The 19,057-nt window shown below is 35.5% G+C and overlaps 2 protein-coding genes and 1 long non-coding RNA gene across 3 annotated transcripts in view; all 3 read right to left on the bottom strand.

Moving 5' to 3' along the window:
- Positions 1–5,124: 5,124 nt before the first annotated feature.
- Positions 5,125–6,898, bottom strand: LOC134840528 (uncharacterized). The gene is made up of 2 exons (XR_010162426.1): positions 6,756–6,898; positions 5,125–5,423 (listed from the first exon to the last, which is right to left on the bottom strand). It is a non-coding gene; the product is annotated as an uncharacterized LOC134840528 (long non-coding RNA).
- Positions 6,899–10,343: 3,445 nt separating this feature from the next.
- The window catches only part of LOC134840527 (coiled-coil domain-containing protein 13-like), a 213,220-nt gene continuing 204,506 nt past the window's right edge, over positions 10,344–19,057 (bottom strand). Inside the window, exons 2-7 of the mRNA XM_063856404.1 lie at positions 15,493–15,740; positions 14,665–14,814; positions 14,245–14,414; positions 13,060–13,203; positions 12,564–12,782; positions 10,344–11,866 (exon numbers count right to left, since the gene is read on the bottom strand). Of these exons, the coding sequence (XP_063712474.1) occupies positions 10,496–11,866; positions 12,564–12,782; positions 13,060–13,203; positions 14,245–14,414; positions 14,665–14,814; positions 15,493–15,715 (2,277 nt within the window). The 5' untranslated portion in view covers positions 15,716–15,740 and the 3' untranslated portion in view covers positions 10,344–10,495. The remainder of the gene's footprint in view (positions 11,867–12,563; positions 12,783–13,059; positions 13,204–14,244; positions 14,415–14,664; positions 14,815–15,492; positions 15,741–19,057) is intronic.
- LOC134839268 (proteasome subunit beta type-5-like) lies at positions 15,929–19,052 on the bottom strand. Its single transcript, XM_063854766.1, has 4 exons — positions 18,842–19,052; positions 18,464–18,581; positions 17,942–18,099; positions 15,929–16,384 (listed from the first exon to the last, which is right to left on the bottom strand). Exons 1-4 carry the CDS (start codon positions 19,044–19,046, stop codon positions 16,038–16,040), a joined length of 828 nt encoding a protein of 275 aa, XP_063710836.1. The 5' UTR covers positions 19,047–19,052; the 3' UTR covers positions 15,929–16,037.

Raw genomic sequence — 19,057 nt, 5'->3', positions numbered from 1 at the left:
GAGTTCTAACAAAGAAACAAGACGTATCATAGTAAGAGACGCAGTGCAGCAACATGTTTCTAAAAATAGACAGTTTCTAATAGGAAAACAGCGTTCTCGATCATAATAGTTGCTATCGCAAGTGACATATTCAACGCGCAAACATCACATCACAAATTAAAACGAAACTTTATTTACCAGACTCAAGCGAAATAACAACCAGGTTTTTAGAGTAGGTTATATTTATCAAGAAATTAACAATCGTAAAAATTCTGAAAGCTTGCATCATCTATCTTAATATTCCACATTACCAAATTTTATAGCAAGAGTTAATCAGGTACAAGGCTGATTTGAACTATCCGGACAAAACGAACAAACGGGTTTTCCTGAAATTGGGTTGAGATTAGAGAAAAAGTGAGGGAAACAAAAGTTTAAATAATATGTTTCGGTTTAAGAACAAACAGAACTAATATGGTATTTTTTCAAAATTCCCAACCAAAATTTTATCCCAAAAATGGGTCACATTTTGGCTTTTTTCAATTAATTAAGAATTACGCTGAAACTACCTAAATAATTGGTGAGAAAATTATATCAAAATCAGCCTAACACAGCCCAACAAAAATCTAGAAAATTAAATTTTCCAAATCTGCATTAGAGAATATATTTTTGGTTGATAGCCAAAAAAAGGTCATTTTAGTTTTAATATCGAAAAAATCAAAATCTTTTCTTAACACCAAATTTCAAACTTTGTACGCAAACTTTTGGAAGTTTTGCACTTCTAGAACTTTACTGGGCTGGGTAAGGGCCTTCTTTTGACATAACTTTCTCATCAATTAACCTGGTAGTTCCAGCGTGATTCCTGATTAATTAGAAAAAGGCAAAATGACGCATTTTTGGGGTGAAATTTTGGTTGAGAATTTCGAAAAACAATTGCAATATTAATTCTGGTGAAATTTTGTCTAATCTTAGCCAAATTTGAGGAAAATGCTGATGAATCTTCTAATATTATTCGTTGTGTCTGGTTAATCTTAATCAGCACTGTATAACAAGAAGCGAAAGATTTCATTAACCTTGATATTATTCTCAGTTAAATTTTCGATTAATTCCAAAAACAATTCCTTTCGTAATATTGTTATTTTAGCATTCTAATTTTGCCTAACTATGAGACCAAAAAATATTCATTCATCTTTAATTTGAACATTCTTAGGTAGCTATTTGAGTCTGGACTTTTTTGATGATACTTTTATTCAAAATTCATTAAGCCTTTCGATTTAAAGACTAACGATTTAAAATTGAACCCATAATAAATAGGCTAAAAAGAAGTCGACTTTTATTTAACACAAGTGCATAAGGCAAGTAACCTCGAAAAAAAAATGAATAACATTACGCACCACTCAAGTTCTTATTGTGTAATTAAACAGTTTTATTCAAACCCGATGTTCTTGAGCGGAATTACGTTAAGAAATGATTTAATACATAAAGAAAATATCACAACGTAAAGCCGCACTTCGCAAACAAATAGCAAAACAACGAGACAAAAAGGTTCTCTAACGGATAGGAGAAAGTATTGCATCACTTCCGATATAAGAGAGGAAAAAGACTTCGTACTTCCTCGGACCCAAAACGCAACTTTCTCTGAAAAATCATCACAAATATTCACACAAAGGCAAAAGTGCAAATTCGCAAACACGAGCGAAAAAGCGGCACAGATTCATGAGCTTCAAAATGCACAAAAATTTTGACTATATTTATTTGAAATGTAATTAAGTACAGGCAACCACACTAACTTTGCATGTAATCAATTAGAATGTACTCAACCAAATAGCGAATAAATTATGCATTTCAAAAATCTCGCGAGTTTAATCTAGTTGAAAATTTCTGATATGGAAATTCAATTATTATACTGCTGTATGAAGCAAATAGCTTCTTTCGATTCAATTGATGAATTAAAAAAGCATCAACTGGATTAACCTATAAGTGCTGATTCAAAAGAGCCAACAATTGCGCCTTAGGCTGCAAAAAATGAAATCATACTATCACACTACGCTCCGATCGTGTAAAAACAAAAACAAATAAACAAAAAAATTCGTAACTTGGCAACAATTGGATACTAAAACGCGCCATTTTTTTTTCGAAATACGTAGAAATTTGTTCATCAAAAACCTTCATATAGAAGAAAACATAGAAAAAGACATTGGAGAGCATTATATTCATCATAACAGGTGTAGTAGAATCCTTCGCAGACAGCGCGAAAACTAAAACTAACAGTCAGTTGATTATTTGGAGAAAAATTCATTTAAAACTGAAAAACTAGATTTAAACACTCTTTAGTGTCCGAAAACCAAATTTTTAGTTTTGAACTTTAATATTCTGCCTACAAAATAACTGTTGTATCTGCTGCAGTACAAACTAGTACAAAACGAAGTAACTATTTCAATACAATTTAGACGGAGAAAGAGTCAGCTGAATAATCTTTTAGAAAAAAAACGCAGTTTGAGGCAAATAAGGCGATTAAAAGAAAACTGCAACATTCAGCAATTGCAGAAAAGTGAGGCGAATCCGAGTTAGTATTTAATCAGTAATTTTGTCGCCATCAAAACTAGATAATGAACGTTTGAGCGCGTAATCATTTTGATCTTTCATGAAATTCAACATTGCAGCAGTGAGTGGTCTGACCCAAAAATTACTATACGTAAAGAAGTGTTGTTCGGATAATAAATCAAACATAGCCACCTTACAGTTGAAAAAGAGTAAAGATCGCAAGGAAACAGAAAAAAACTGACTTGTTTTTCTTTAAGTTTTCAACTTGCGACTTAAAAAAAGCCCATTGTTTGCCCATAAAGCTCTTTGAATTTCACAAACAATTTATGTTTGACCTTTTTTGATAAAATTTGAAAAAAAAACTGAACCAATAGTTAAAATTTATAATTCGCTGGATAATGTAATAATTAAAGTCCATTTTCGAATTTAGACGTCAATCGTGTTTTTCTCGTCCTTTACACTATCAAAATTTAAACCTCAAAAAATCAAAAATGAGCGTGGACAAATTTTAAGACTTTTCTTAAAAATAATAAAAAAAAAATGTTTTTAACTAGTAAATGCCAGGCAGCTGCTCATCAGCATTAAATTAGCGGACAAAACCTTGATACTGTCTAGGTCTAATAGCATGAGTGTCAATCAGCATGTCCCTGTTGCAGTCGATTCGTTCGTGAGCTGAAGACTTGTCTACTCTAATTAGCAAATTACAATTGCGGGCAACTAGCCGATATATAATAAATAATGCAAGGTAAAATTTTCAATTTTGAAAACTAACACTGACGAGCTACACTTCGCAATCAGAAGCAATATAATATAATACGGCTTCAAAAGCGAGCTTCAAAATTGCAAGAAAATTGAATACGGAGTAAATAGATGAGATCTGCCAAGTCGTGATGAGTGCAGTGAGAAATCTCTGAACAGTGTTCGATCTTCAGAATGCCATAGTCTGATTAAAACTTCGAAACAAAAAAATTTACCGCCTTCAGGATTCCAACTGCGCGGATATAAGAATGTAAAACTCCAATCTGAAGAACAGTTACCAAGCGCTAAAAAAGCCGAAAAATCTTAGCAGAAACCCTTTAGGCCGAAAAAAAATCAACGAAACTTTCAAAAATGTAATAAGTCACACTCAAAAGACACACGCACAAACAATCTTTTTAGGCCCGTCGAACGACGCAATAGGAGGCCATGAGACCGATATAATTTGAGCCCAAAACCTATCAATCCGAGAAAAAAGCCAAAAAATGTTGCCTTGAAAAACTTGAGCTATAATTTGAACAAAGATTTTAGCAATTAGTGCGATCCAGTGTGCATTAAAATTATGCTTCCCTTGAAACGACTCAAAATAAAATATAATATGAGCCGATAAAATATGAGCCCAAATCATTAGGCCAGAATAAAGTTTTTAAGCGGAAAAAAAACAAAGAAAATTATACGAATTAAAGAAATTACAAACAGCAGAAAATCAAAACACTAAAAGCAACTGATATGTGAAAAGCGTACATCAAAATTAAAACAAACAAATATACGATGTGGCAACTCAGCCGACTAATCAAAGCAGACAAATTAAAGCCGACAACTTTTTTTTGAAATGGAATATTTCCAGTTTGAAAAAAAAGTTCCTGTCAGTTTCGAGCCCAGGACCAGGCGTAGTCATTACCTCCAGGCCCAGTGAGCCGGAGAGGCAAAAAAATTGAATTCAATATCAACTGAACCTAAAATTACCAGTACTGATTCTGACCATTTTGTGAATAAAGTTATTAATAATCGCAAGGATAAATTTAAGCAAAAAATGAAAAAAAAAAACTTTTAAAACAAAAGAAAACAGAAAAACATATTTAAAAAAACTAGATAAAACCAGAATTAGCCAATAACAGGATTTGAACCACCTAACTACATATTATACAGCAATCCTCTTCCTGAACGAGCCATCCTGTCTCGCAGAGCTTACACATCTAAAAAAAAACAGGCGCTTCCTTGCTACTAAAGCGGATAAAACACATGCTACCAACATCTTGGCAACAAAATTGAGCACTAATTTGTGCTAGTTAGGTGCAAAACATAGCCAACAGACAGTTGGAAAAGACGCAATGAACGCTAGTAAACAAAAAATACCGATTTGTTTTATGAAAAAATTCAGCTTTCGGAATTTCAAAAAAATAGATGCCGTTACAGCTCTGCATTTCTAGAACAACTTATGATCGGCGCTTGTTTGATTAAATCAACCCAATTTGAGAAAACTGGACCAATAATTATTAATTTTTCTATTTCGCTGGAAAATCTGAAAATTCCACTTTCGAAACTAGAAGTCGATCATATTTTTCGTGAACTTCACACTTTCGCTCTTTTAATATATGGAAGTGAATTGAACATAAAAAAATAAGTCAAAAGTTAGACCGCAAAAAAAGTAAATTTGAGCCTTAACAAATTTTAATAAAGACTTTGCTTGAAAAAAAAATCTTTGAAAAAAATATCGCGACCTATTTGAGAGTCTGAACTACAACTACAATCATCGACTCTTAAAAAGTTTTTTTTTTGCAACACAAGCCCTTTTTGACAAGAGCATTTTTTAAGCTGAAGCTATTTTTACCTATTATTATAAAACGACAATTTTCAAATAGATCTATTAAATTTATAATCTACAATGTTCAAAAAGTGTTAACAGTTTTCCGCTCAAGTTACGCTATCACAGTCAGTCACAGTTCTGAAATATCCACTAATATTGAATTTTAGCCCTGACACCCTCGTGGTAATTTGAGATACACTTTTCTGGCGATGGTTTCGTGCTCAGAAATCTGAAGTTTCCGAACTGGAAACTAGGGAACAAATCTTTTCTAGTCTTCATAATTTCGTAGTCTTCGGTTCTCATTGGATAGGGGTAGTGATACACAAATTCCCATGCATACCTAAAACCAATTGCATTGATCAGGATTTCATTGAGATTAATAAACGAATTCTACGCAATTCATGAAAATCCAACCTCAACACTATCAGTGAAAACTACAAGGCGTAGTTGACAAAACAAAATTCAATATCTCACCAGGGTTGGAAAAAATCCGATAATTATCAAAAATCATTTTGATCATAATCAATGACTTTGAATTTTGTAACGTTTCGGCTATTTTACGCATTTTGATCCAGCTATTTTACGCATTTTCTATTTCTGTAACGTTCCGGCTATTTTACGCATTTTGATTATATAATCAATGACTTTGAACATTTAATTTTTTTTATTTCTGTAATATTCCGGCCGGCTATTCCAAAGGCTAAGTAAACCAAAGGAGGCGAAAACGAAATTAAAAAAAAAACGCGAATAACTCGTAGCAAGCAAATAAATTCAGGCGATTAAATTTCATATAAAAAACTCCGAAATCTAATTTAAGTCGAGTAAAACAATTGTAAGACTGTACGCCCACCTTTTTAGCTCGAAATTAGACTGAAAATCAAAAACTTCAAACGGATTTTTCTCGGTACTGCGCAAAAATTTTTCAAAATATTTCTATGTCATTCGAATCACGACTGAAGGGGCTTCAACATTATATATCATTCAACCCATTCCAATGATCATTTGTGGTACCTGATTTTGTGAGGAAAAAACTAACACACCAGAATACAAAGTTCATCCACATTTTTCAAATGGTCGGAACAAGAAAAAACGGACGCCACCACTAGGCAGGAAGAGACATGTGACTCTTTAATAACAAAGCCTTTGATGTACTGTCGCCTGATTTTAATCCGATGTTTTTGCCATTTTAATCATGATTATTATCTTGATTTTAATCAATTGATTATAATCATTCCAACCCTGTATCTCACCCAGGGGTCGATTTAAACTCCTGAGGGACGCAGCCCCTCAGGGATTCGAGCCCTACCGATCCAAAGGCAGGGCTCGAACCCCTGAACTTTTTTCAAAACATTGCTTGCGGCGCAGAAAATTTGGTCAAAGTAGGGTCTTTACAGTGATTCGGGAGAGCTAAGAAAATAAATTTGGTCGACAAAAAGTAGACAAAATTTTCGAAAACTTTTTGTAAATCCCTTCTCGCGAGAAAAACCTAGATCCGCGATCTGACTTATTTCTTATCTTAACAAACAGACGTCAAAGAATTACCAAGTAGTAGCCTATTATACACCAGTAACTCCACTAAAAACTAAACTGTCATAAAAATTTCAAAAAAATAAACTCGCATCGCAACTATTTGGATTTTGGTAATTAATATTAATGCACAAAATGGACTAACTTTTGTCGTTTGTATCCCTGATAGTAGCGCATGGGTATTGCAATGCTACAAGTTGCTCCAAGTGCAACAGCCAGTGCAGCATACACTGGCTCCTTCATCACCATGGCTCTCAATTTCTGGGACATGCCTACCATACCTAAGGCTGATCTGAAAAAAAAACAATGAATAGATGTGAAAGAGTTGAATTTCTACAGCATCACTGTTTTTTCGAAAAGATAGCGAGACAAGTCTGAAAACTATCCACGCAAATAGAAAATTTTACGATTGAATCGTCGACTTAGCACATAACGCTGCATCATTAGCTTACAAAAATATATGTTTGGACGATGAAAAATTTGGGGTGCGTACAGTAAACCGATAAGCCAGTACATTATCAGATCAGTAAACCGATAGACTTAATAATTACATCAATTGCGGAATTAAAGAATTAACGAATAAATATTCCCTGAGCTATAACATAAATTTTTAAAACTACGCGGCGCATGGGAAGAGTTATTTTTTTCCATTTTTTAAATTCATTTTTTGTTTTGAGAATTTTTTTTTTAATTTTTGTAAAAATCCCAGTTTTTAGCTTATGGGATTACATTAGCTTAAAACTGGGTAAATTGTCAAGGCTAAGATTCTATGCAGATAAAAATAGGGACTTATTTAAACATTGGGCACAAATAAATTGGAGTGAGTTCGGTTAGAAAAAATTACCCCCGTGGAATAACACAAGCTTTCGCTTGTTTGAAAAGGTATTTGAAATGTATATTTTTCCCAGCTGGTAAAGTTTAAAAACTTGCGTCATCAATTTAAATGTCTTTTTTTTCAACTATCAAAACATTAAATGAGCGTAAAAAACTTGAATCAAACACACCATTCAATCATGCTATCATAAACTTACACAGGCCAAGAAGAGCACCGCCACACTTGAAAAACATTGCAAACTGGCGAATGAAAAAGACGGAAACAATTTCCCAAAAATTGAAAAAACTAACTACAAAAATTTCATACGATGGAATGGCCATGTTCAGCGAAGAGAAAATGACCATGCGCTAAAATCAACAGACCATATTTCAGTCCCAAAGAAAAAACCAGTAGTACGGCCTAAAAACGCTCGATCGATTGTGTTAAACAAGACCTGAATACATTAGTCCTCAAATCCACAGACTGCCTTGATCGAATGGCATGAAAAAAAAAACGTGTTATCCTCCATTTGATAGCTTGAATGCTATTCAGAATGCCCTCATCTGAATCATTCCGGATGTCCAACCCCGCCACAATGGGAAAACGGACAATAAACGCATTAGTAGTTGTTGTCTCGACTGAAGTTCAAATTCACAAAAAACCGCAACACCAGCGTCAGATAAACATTTATTATCGCTTACCTAGCGGTCCATAAGCCAAAAAAACTGGTGTAAACGACCATTTCGCCAAAAAGACAAATATGCGGTGGATAATTAAACCAATATAACAGAACCCGAATTCAATTCAGTCAGGAAAAAAAACGGAACTAAAACAAAAAAAGAACGAATTAAGAGTCACAGTTCGTTAATAATCAATCAAGTAACAGAACGCTGGACTTAAACCAGAAGAAAATTCTATTGAAAATAAACAAAGCCGACAAAAAAGCAGACAAATGTTATTTCGACTATCGACACAGAGGCTAAGCTGAGCTTCGCACCACTTGCGATACAAATATGAATGTTATGAAAATCAAGCGAAAAAAATCAAAAAATCGTTTTTGTTAATAAAAATTGCCACTTAAGCCCAAAATATCCGGAATAAAATTGCCTCTACCATTAAAAACTCTAAAAAGAGCTTTTTGAATGCTATACAAAAGCCAAGTTTCCAAGAAAAGTCCTTTCTGTGGAACTGAGTAGACAAAAATAAGCAGATATACAATAATCTAAAGTAGCCAAATTTTTCTATTTGCAAGAAAAACAAGTCTCAATTGGAATCGAACTACCGGGTTTTGTCGTCTCAAGCGTGGGGGTTACAGCAACTTGGAATAAAGATGAACCATTGAGCTACAGGAACTAAGCCGACAAAAAGCACACGAAAAGAATAAACGGACGACAATCCGAAAAAGCACAAAAGCTATAGTTTGCAAAAAAGGGCCCGGCCGAATTCGAACCGCGAATCTTTGTCATCTCAAACAGTTCCTTTACCTCTACGCCAGATTTATAATTACGAAGCGGTAACAAAGCCGAAAAACCTGAGCAGAAACCCTTCATGCCGAGAAATTCAGAAAAATTCTTAACTTATAAAAATGTCAAGTCCTTTTTACCATCAGAGCACACACGGGCACAAAAGCTTTTTCAGGACGTAACGACGCAATGAGAGGCCACTAAGTCCATAATAGTTAGGCCGAAATTTATTAAACCGATAAAAAAAGATAAAATGAAAAAAAATCAAAATTTAACAAATCGAGCTGGTTAAATTACAACTAATGTGAAGAGCAAATTTCGATTCGGCCGGATTTTTAAAATGCTTAAAACCACAGCAATTAAATGGCCTACAGCTAAAATAAACAATTCTTAGATGTGACAATTAAGCCGACAAAACATAAGCAGACAAATAATAGGCCGAAACTTTTTTGAACCGGAACAATTACCGTTTGAAAAAAACTGGTCCTGATCAGATTCGAACCGTCCCAGGCGTATTCGGTACCACCAGGCTAAGCGTACAAGAGACACTACAAATTTTGAATACATTATGAGCCAAGGAACCACTAGTTCAATGAGTCCCGTGGACAAAGTTGTTTACTGGAAAAAAAAAGTCTTGTACTCAATTGCAATACCCTTGCTATCGCAATGGTAATAACTTTCCAGAAAAAACTTGATAATTATTACGTATCGAAAAAACATAAACCACTAGAACAAATTAGAAGGTTCCTCAAAGATGAGGTTCCATAAAGCAAGTTCAATTTCTTACTGGAGAAACAAGTCACTTGCCTCGAACGGAAATAAACATCAGTGTGAACAGATGTCTAAAACATAAAAAAGGAGCACTCGTAACCGAGTGGGACATGAATTTGAATCCCATTTCGGTCACATGTGGAGGTGTCAACCGCCTCCTCAAGGCGGAATTGGATACGCCAAATTGGACAACAGCCCCATCCCCCACAGTTGGTCCCGCATTGAGTCGCACATAAAAAGACTCAAGGTTTTTAAACACTCAATCAAAAACATCAACCGACTTTTCTTCTAAAAGGATTGTGTGTAATCTAAAATAAATCAACTTGCAAACCATAAAGCCTCAGGTTAAAATTTGTTTTGCAAGCATACTAATTGGATTTTTTTATTTTACGAAAGTATTTGCTCGTCGCTTAAGTTGAGTCTGAATGGCAAACAATTAAGATCTGTTATTCTCGACACGGAAAAAACTTTGAGTTTTTTAGAATTCAAATCACGACTGTTAATATGGGCTCAAAAGGCAAGGTTTCCGCTCGTGTTTATTGACAGCGAGAACATTTTAACAAAGTTTAATGGAGCAGAAATTAAATATCTACCTGCGACTGTATATCTCTCAATTACTCTGAGGGATCAATAAGAAAAATAACGAATTTGAATTTATTTTCTTTAAAATTTAACTGAAGCAGCAAAAGCAACATGAAAGTATCATTTACACTAGCTATTCTACATGAATGAACATATGTACAATTTACAATCGCACTTGATAAAATACATGATAGAATTTGGGACTATAATTTAATCGTCAGATTGTAATATCACGAAACTTCCAAAAAAATTGTATCACGTTAAGTTTACAATAGTCGGATCTTCATTCCGTGAACTCGGCTGTTTCAATTGTCTCAAAGCTGTTAAGAAAACATTTTTTGTTTCTTCTATCATATTTTTGTACAAAGCAAAATCTTCATCTCGCGCTTTCATTATCGTTTGTAAATTAAATTTCAAACTAACAATTTCTTCTTGTAGCAATTCGCATTTCGAGGATAAATTATCATTAGCTGGAGCTGAAGCACCGTTTGCGTTGCTATCTCTTAAAGAAACAGAGCTGGCATTCATGTGAGCCATCGAACCAGCAAGTCCTCGAGATTTTGAGTTCCCAGTTGGCGGAAGACCCGATGTCGACAAGCTGACGCTATTATTTGTCGAAACGCTAGCAGCTCCAACTTGTTTTTCAAGCATCACACTTCTCTTCTTATGATGCGAAAGCTCTTTTTCAAGTTTCATTTTATACTCAACTGATTCATCAACACGCTTCTGCAAAAGAGCACAAAATTCTCTCAATTTCTCTTTTTCCACACTGGCGGCTGACAGTAGTGTTGAGACTTCTTGTAATTTGTGCTCAAGTTCGGTGTTATGTGCACCATTCAAAGCACTTTCAGGGCGCCTTGATGAACCTGGTCTAGCTTGACTTGAGATTGAGGTCAAACTTGCGTTTTTCGATATCTGAATTGGAACATTTCCGACATCTGATCTTGCACTTGTATTTCTCGAATTTACACTTTCAAGTTCAAAATTATTGGCAAAACTCTGCGACTGCTGGTTTTGACCCATATGTATAGTTAACAACCTCATTTCCAGCTCCTGGATTTTGGATTCTTTTTCTGCAACTAGATGCTTAAGTTGATCAACTATAGCTTTCTCGACTTGTTCTTGTGCCGCAGTTAATTTACCTCCGGGCGCAAACTGAGAAGCTTCTTTTTCAGCTTCTATTGCACGTTTCAAATCCTCCTTCAAAACGTCAATTTGACCCATAAGAGCAGTAACTAACTCATCGTCATGTTGGCTTTTCTCTTTCAGCAATCCAATTTGGTTTTTGAGTGTCTTCGTCTCATTTGACAGTGTTTTATTTCTAGCTTTGCTGCTATCTAAATTCTGTTGCAACCTCGTATTTTCAGATTCGAAGTTTTTGACTTGGGTTCTCAAATCGTCTATTTCCTCTTGTCGTTTCTTCTCAATCACTTTTATATGTGCTTTGTTTCGTTCGTTGTTCGCGTTCACGTGACTGTTGGAGTTGTTCAGGTTGATTGAAGTCGGGTTTGCGAACATCATTTCGTCTTCTAATGTGTCATTTGTTCTTGAGGTTACGTTCGAAGTGTTCGACTGATTGTTAGAAATCGAGCTCAAACCGCTATTGGCTGCAAATTCCTTGTACTCCTAGAAACAAAAAACTACATTCACCAACCACCACAAAAGTACATGAAAGGACCAATTCAAAACAAAAAAGACAGATGATTATGGGACAATTTAGTTGATAAAAAGAATGCAAATTGATTAAAATGAATTTGGTTATTAGCGTTTCAATAATGATTCAACCAATTTTCATGTATGGGAAAATGTATATCACAGAGACTTAATATACTATTATGTACGCATGGAATTATATGACAAGACGTTTTTCAAAAATTGAAATTGTGTGATTAGAAGTTTTGATCAACCCCGGTAGTTCAAAGTCAGAGGCCTGCACAGGAGATTTTTCGAGTGGAGAGGCTTTTTTGAAAAAAAATTGTCGATTTCTGTTTCGGTCAACCATTTCTAATTTTTAAGCTCTGGTAAACCCTATAACGGCCATATTTGGAATGTTTTCTGTGAAATCTTTCTTGAGCATTTTTGGAAGGTGTTGACCGAAAGGAAAATTTACGGTTTATTGGCAATCAGAAATGGCTGTCATAAGTAAACTACTACCAAACAAAAGTATTATTTGAAAACAAAAAATGGCCAGCAGAATTGTGGGGGGGGGGGGGGGCAGTGGCCTCCTACACCCCTTCTCGCACGTTACTTTTCATAGCGAATATAACACTACGGATCTCATAGTCGCATACGGTTCGAGAAGCAAATGAGCAAATTATCTGACCTGCAGTTTCTGCTGTAGCTCGATGATCTTCTGCTGTCTGCCCCTCCACGTGGCCCCACTGCCACTCTTGTTGCCCGATATGATGTCGTGAACAGACACCCCCTCACCCACCTCACTCTGCAGCGCCTTCTGAGTCTTCTTCAACTCCATCTTCACTGTCTCCATCTGGGCCCTGTACTCCAACATTTTGGCTGTAGTTGAGTCCAACCTGTCCTTCAGCTAAACCAAAAGATGCAACCAAGTTGACACCCTACCACCTCAAGTGTTCGCGGAAGAGATTGCTAACTTGACTAAGGAGAATAAAACCGAGAATGTTACACGCATTGCAATCAATGTTACGAGCAATTTTAAAAGAAATGCTACAAGTCAACTGAAAAATCAAAACTAATGATAAATTTTTACTATCTTGCTTCTTCTTGATTTATGTGAATGACATCTGTTTTAAAATCTACAATTACATTCACTGAACAATTAGACCCCCTCATAGATCTCTCACCTGTGTAACTTCTTCTTCGGTCATCTGAACCCTCGCCCCTCCTCCCCCTTTAGCCCCTCCTCCACTGGCGCCCCTCTTCTTAGCACTGGCCACTGCAGAGGCCATCTTCAGGGTAGACACACTCGACAACTCACTGTGGAGCACCTGCAAACAAAAACATATCTAGAGAAAAAAATATTTCAGCCTCGCGCTATAGGCTCATTTTACGATTTCAAGATACGATTTCAACATCAATTTGTCGATGAAATTAAGAAATCGAAAACAGTTTTTTCTGATCGTTTTTTAACTTTGATGAAATTAGCAAAAAACAACTTGAAAAATATGAATTCATTGGCAATTTTTCCATTCCACTGAACAACCTAAACAGGATGTTCTTTAAAAGCATCAGAAGTCAAACTGCGAAAAATCAAATTCAAGACTTCCCTGAAAAAAAAAAACGGAAAAATCAACCCAAAATTATGAAAAACGAATGAAAAACTAACCCAAAATGAGATACAGGTGTGAAGCGGAGCGTTGCAAAATTTGTAAATTAAACAAGCTCTGAGAAATAATAATAACTTTGTTGAAACTGATAATTTCAAACACAGCAACAATTTTTCCAATTTCAATTTTTCTATCAAAACTAACCACGATCAATTTATTCTCTTTCATATTGAAATCACAAATATTCAATTAAAAAATTCTTTGTGAAAAAAAACTTTCAGAGAAAATTTTCAAGAGATAAAGCTCCAATTCTTGATTTTTTTGAAAAGTTTGGGCAAAATCACCCGCACCCTTACAAAATGACTTTCAATTACAAAAATCAGCGTAAATCAGAAGAAAAATTATGCATGCCGACAATAAGTAGGTAGGTAGACAAACGATAGGCCGACTAGTAAATATTATCAAGCAGAAAATTACAAAAAAAAAGGTTCCTGGCCGCACTCAAACCCCAAACTTTGCCGTTCCAAGAATTTGTATTAACTCACCGCTAAGGGTGCAAAAGCAGAAGTAACTTACACAGAAGAAATCAAAATTCAAATTCCTGAGAAATCAAATTCGAGCGTGATTAATTTTTAAGGCTGTTTCCAAGAAAAAAAATGAAGAGCAAAAGCCACACGATCTAAATAGGTGTCTTCACTTCGTTCTTAGAAACTTCACGACTTTTCACTTTGTACATTGCCACAAAATAATTGCAACACTGACCCTGATTTCGTCCTCTTTCTCCGAGATCTGCTTGGAATACTGTTTGCTCTTGTTCTGCTCTTTGTGCAGCTCAGAAGTGACTTCTCTGATCTTCTTCGACAGTTCTATGATCTTGGAGGCTGTGACGTCACCGGTGATAGAATTCGCGCTGATCAACTCCGATGTCGCATCTGAACAGATATAGAGGTTTGAAATCTTCTTCAACGTTGAAAAAATGGATAACTAATTAAGTGAAAAATAAATTTGTTCATTAGCTCTGAAACCAAATTTTTTGTGTTTTCTAATACTTCAGTAACTGATTTATGGTCTGCATAAACCTAATTGCTCATTTTTGCTGCCTGAGAATAGTAATTAAAAACTATCTAGCCGATTTAGCTGCAAAATATCGCGATTTAAGCGTGAAAGCAACTGTAATTGAACCTGGGACTTGTCCAGCTAGCAATGCTTTCTTCTTCAACTTCTTAATCTCGTAGTCTTTCTCTGCAACCAACTTCATCAGTCGTCCATTTTCATCTGCAATACTGCGCAGCTGTTCTTCTACTGCCGCCATTTGCATCACCGAAGTCTCATCTGAAATAGAAAAAGCGGATCGAGACCATAGAAAAGAATATCAACAAGCGAAAAATATCATTAACGTCAGATTATAAAATGATTTCTTTCTGGTGCGAAAACAAAAAGAAAACATAGCCACTCGAAGATTGGAAAGTAAAGAACGCAAGTAAACATTAAAAAAAAACACTGGCTTTCTTGAAAAAATCTCAACTAGCGAATTTCAAAGAAAAAAATAGATGCCCTTTAAGCTCTTTGAATTTGTTGAAAAATTTATGATTGGCGCTTTTTTGATAACATGAACCCAACTTGAGAAAACTGGATCAATAGGTAAAGTTTTTATTACGCTAAAAAATTAAATTCCACTTTCGATACTAGAAATCGTTCGCGTTTTTTCGCGCCATTTCCACGTTCGTATTTGGAGACTGCTATTAACTTAACTTTCAGCAGATGAATTTCAATTGAACTCAAAAAGTGCATTATACCTAAAGGCATTCATAAATGCATTAATATGTATGAATGCACATCTGCAGTTATTAGAGACTTTTAAAACTTTTTCCTGAATAAAAAAAATCAGCAAGACCTTTATAAGAGTCTTCACTTCGTTCATCAATCTTAATTAGGTCCGTAAAGCATTTAAGTTCTATATTTTGCTTTGGAAATGAAGCCTTACAAGTAATGTCTACAACTCTTGCCTACCTTGATTGTTATTCTGTTTGGGTGCCAGAGATAACCCCATGTCATCTCCAGCCTCACTCCTCAAAGTGGATGCCCTAGAGCTGGCACTGTCCGGAGGATTGTTCAAGTTGAGGGAGTCAGCCGAGTAGGATGAAGTGTCTGACCTGCCAGAAGATAGAGCTCTACGTTGCTTCAACTGGGACATTTTGGTTGCATATGTTTGGTTCACATCCGCCGCCGGCATTTTTACAACTAATTTCTACAAATCTGAAAAGCTTAATTTTTTCAAAACTTTATTAGTCAATTTCTAGACTCAACTAGCAAGTTAACTATTTCAATGTAAGCGAATGGATGGCAAACAATTTGAGCTCAATCAACAAAAAAAAGGGTGGCAGGACAATCTACCCTATTCAAGCAACAATGAAATAAGTTTGCAGCACAATTTAACCAGGAAAAGTCAGGTCAGAGCAGCTTTAATTATAATACTTTCATTACATCAGCTAAAATCAAAAGGAGTCGCCACTCTAAATCATAATTACATCGTCTAACATTCAATCAAAGTTGCTTTAGGCTTTACTCTCACGAGCTTCAATCTCATCGTAAATATCTTTCAAATCCTTCCACGCAATCTGTTCACATCCGTCTTCTTTCATCAGCCACAAATTCAAGAACCCACCGCTCATTGAGTCTTTGTATCCAGCAACATAAATCGCATTGGTAGCTAAATCTAGAGCCTCTTTAACCGAAAGATCCCACCTGTATCCGGAATCTAGTACACCGTAAGCGAAAGTGGATCCGGATCCTACGCTGAAAAGATTGTGGGTCAGTCGGGTTCCATCATCGTCGACGTAGTAGAGTCCTGGGCCCTTGGCGTCCCATCCTGCGATCATAGTTCCCATTGAAAGACCATAGCCTGAAAATGTCACTTCAATTCATTCAAAGATCACAATTTATCAATATCAATTTTTTAATGTAATAGTCAATCTTTGCACTGTTAATGCTCATCAAGGTTTTTGAACAACTTCTACAACAAGACGAGAGCATTAAATTAGAGGATTAATTTTAAACTTCTTCGCTCTCAGATGAAGATCACATATGATTCCATTCAAAACCTAAGAAACATCAAACATAGTCGACAGAGAAATGTGACCGAAAAATGGACTGAATATTTATGAAGAATTTCCAACGATAAAACAAAAACTTATGATCTTAACGATATTTCATGATTGAGCTTTTAAGATTATTTTATATTTGACGCTTTTTCGTTGGACAATTAATTCAATTTGAGAAAGCTGGGTCAATAGATTTTTTTTTCCGCAGGGAAAATCTAAACATTCGAATCCACTTTCCAAACTGAAAGTAATTCACATCTTTTGCGCCATTTGTAGATCATACAGTGCTGATTCAAATTATCCGATCAAAACAAAAAAATATAAAACTATTCGAACCAAAAATTAACGCCTAAAATAGAACTTTTATTCTAACATTAGTTATGCCAAAACTGCCTGGCCCATTATAGAGCAAGTGTATTATCATTATAGGGAGCCTCCTACAGACCAAAACTTTTAAGAGAAGTATAATCTCCTTATTATTATTAAAGTTAATATATTTTTGTTTGACAACAAAAAAATGAGGTTTTTTCAATTTAAAATCCCAAAGTTTTGCAAGCACTAGCGATAACACGACAAAAAGCCGCTCTGTAAAGTGCAATAAGACAAAAAATAAGCCTCAAGTTAGTTAAAACTCGACTACGTCTCGAATTCGATCTCCGACCGAGAGATTATGAGTCTCATACACTAACCACTGAGCCACGGACGCTTAATGAATCACAAAAATTAGCCACAAGTAGAACAAAACAGATGCTATGATATTTCCAATGCTACAGATCGTGATTATAGCAAAGTGCTACCAAATAAGTGATAACTTTTAATGAGCAATTTTGTTTGCGAGTTAGGTTAGAAATGAAGAAGGTCCTTGTAATATACTATGCTGTGTAAATACATCATAACCAAGCTTTAAAAATCCAATGTGAGCATGGACATATTATGCTGTGAGCGTGAATAATTTGTGCATTAACAAATTTGAGTCTTCACTTTGTTCCATGGACGGATCTAGGATTTTCACGAGCGGAGGGTGGTATTCTCAAAAAATTTTATCGACCTTTTTTGGGTCGACCAGAAAGATATTCGCAGCTCTCCCAATTCACAATTAAGACCATAATTTGACAAAATAAAATTTCACCCAGGCAAATTTCTGGAAAAAACAGGCTAATCCCCTCCACCCCTCAAAATTAGTATATATTAAGAAAAGGTTTTTTCTGCAAAAACTGGATGTTCTAAAATTTTACCAAAGGGAATACCCTTTGGGTGGTCAGGGGGTCGAATTCCTGAGTGGGTAGAACTATTTCGTTCATTGACACTTAAGAACAACGGCGCATATTGCTGTTGAAATTTTGAAAGCTTGTATGAACCTTTGTACTGGTAGACGATATTGCAAAGTATCTTAGAGGCGGCAGCAGTCGATATTCTGTGTCCATTTCTGAGCTCATACAGTCTGCACTGCTGGGAAAGAACTCGCTCCCAGTACTGGCAATCAGCGGCACCTCCAGCCATTGTTCCCAGCAAATACCTGAGGTAGACATGGACGTAGTTTATTTCAGTTCATTATGGATGGTAAGAGCTTGAAACTGATGCATGGATTATGACTTCATAACTTTAAAACTCGGTATCGCAACCTTAAAACTGGGTATCGTAATCGGCATCGTTAATTTTGTGCACAAACGAAATAACTTTTGTTAGAGTGCTCAAAAGTTTCAAGTTATGTAGAATTTCCATATCCAATCGAAGCCGAAAGTTCAAAGGATCCTACTTCAAAATATATTCTTGTATCTTTAATACAAATAGACTATACTTCCGTCCAATTAAATGATCTGTTTAACTTTTTTTGACTTTTCAAAAGAAAACTTTCTGAATCACAGAATAATTAAACTGACTTGTTGATGTAGATAACTTTCTTCACCGTAGGGGATGCAATATAAGCACCAGCAGTGGCCCTAGAATCAGTTGCAACAACAACACCATGCTTGAATTTGAAGGCCAGCGTTGTCGTTCCTGAAACAAAATTTTGTAATGAAGTCCGAAAGATGTTCAAATGAATAATAACCGTACTTTTACCGGTTAATTATTATAGGAAAAAATCGGTGTAATCGAAATCAGAGTCTAAAATCAGAAATAAAAATGGATGAACTGCTTGTTTAACATTGCCTTAGAAATCAGAGGTATGATTTCAAACTGATAATTGAAGCGTTGATAATGAACTGTAACATTTTCGGGCTTTAGTTTAAACTCGGCCCATCGATTTAATCACTCACCTTTGTTGAATTTGATAGCCGGGTTATCTTTGCATACTGACTTCGAAAACTCGAGTGGTCTTTCAACTGAAGGAAGAACCATTTCTCCAGGCGCGTCTTTAATCAGCTCCTCGTTTTCAAGTTCGGCCAAGAACATTTTCGGCTTAGTTGACAGAAAACCCAGGGACATGGGGTCGCCATTTGAAACTAAGTACTCTAAGGCCATAACTTCAGTTC

This window comes from Symsagittifera roscoffensis, chromosome 2 (genome assembly GCF_963678635.1).
Source record: "Symsagittifera roscoffensis chromosome 2, txSymRosc1.1, whole genome shotgun sequence".
In the NCBI taxonomy this organism is placed as follows: domain Eukaryota; kingdom Metazoa; phylum Xenacoelomorpha; order Acoela; family Convolutidae; genus Symsagittifera; species Symsagittifera roscoffensis.
Note: the sequence above shows the minus strand (reverse complement) of the source record. Positions and strands in the feature narration are given on the sequence as shown.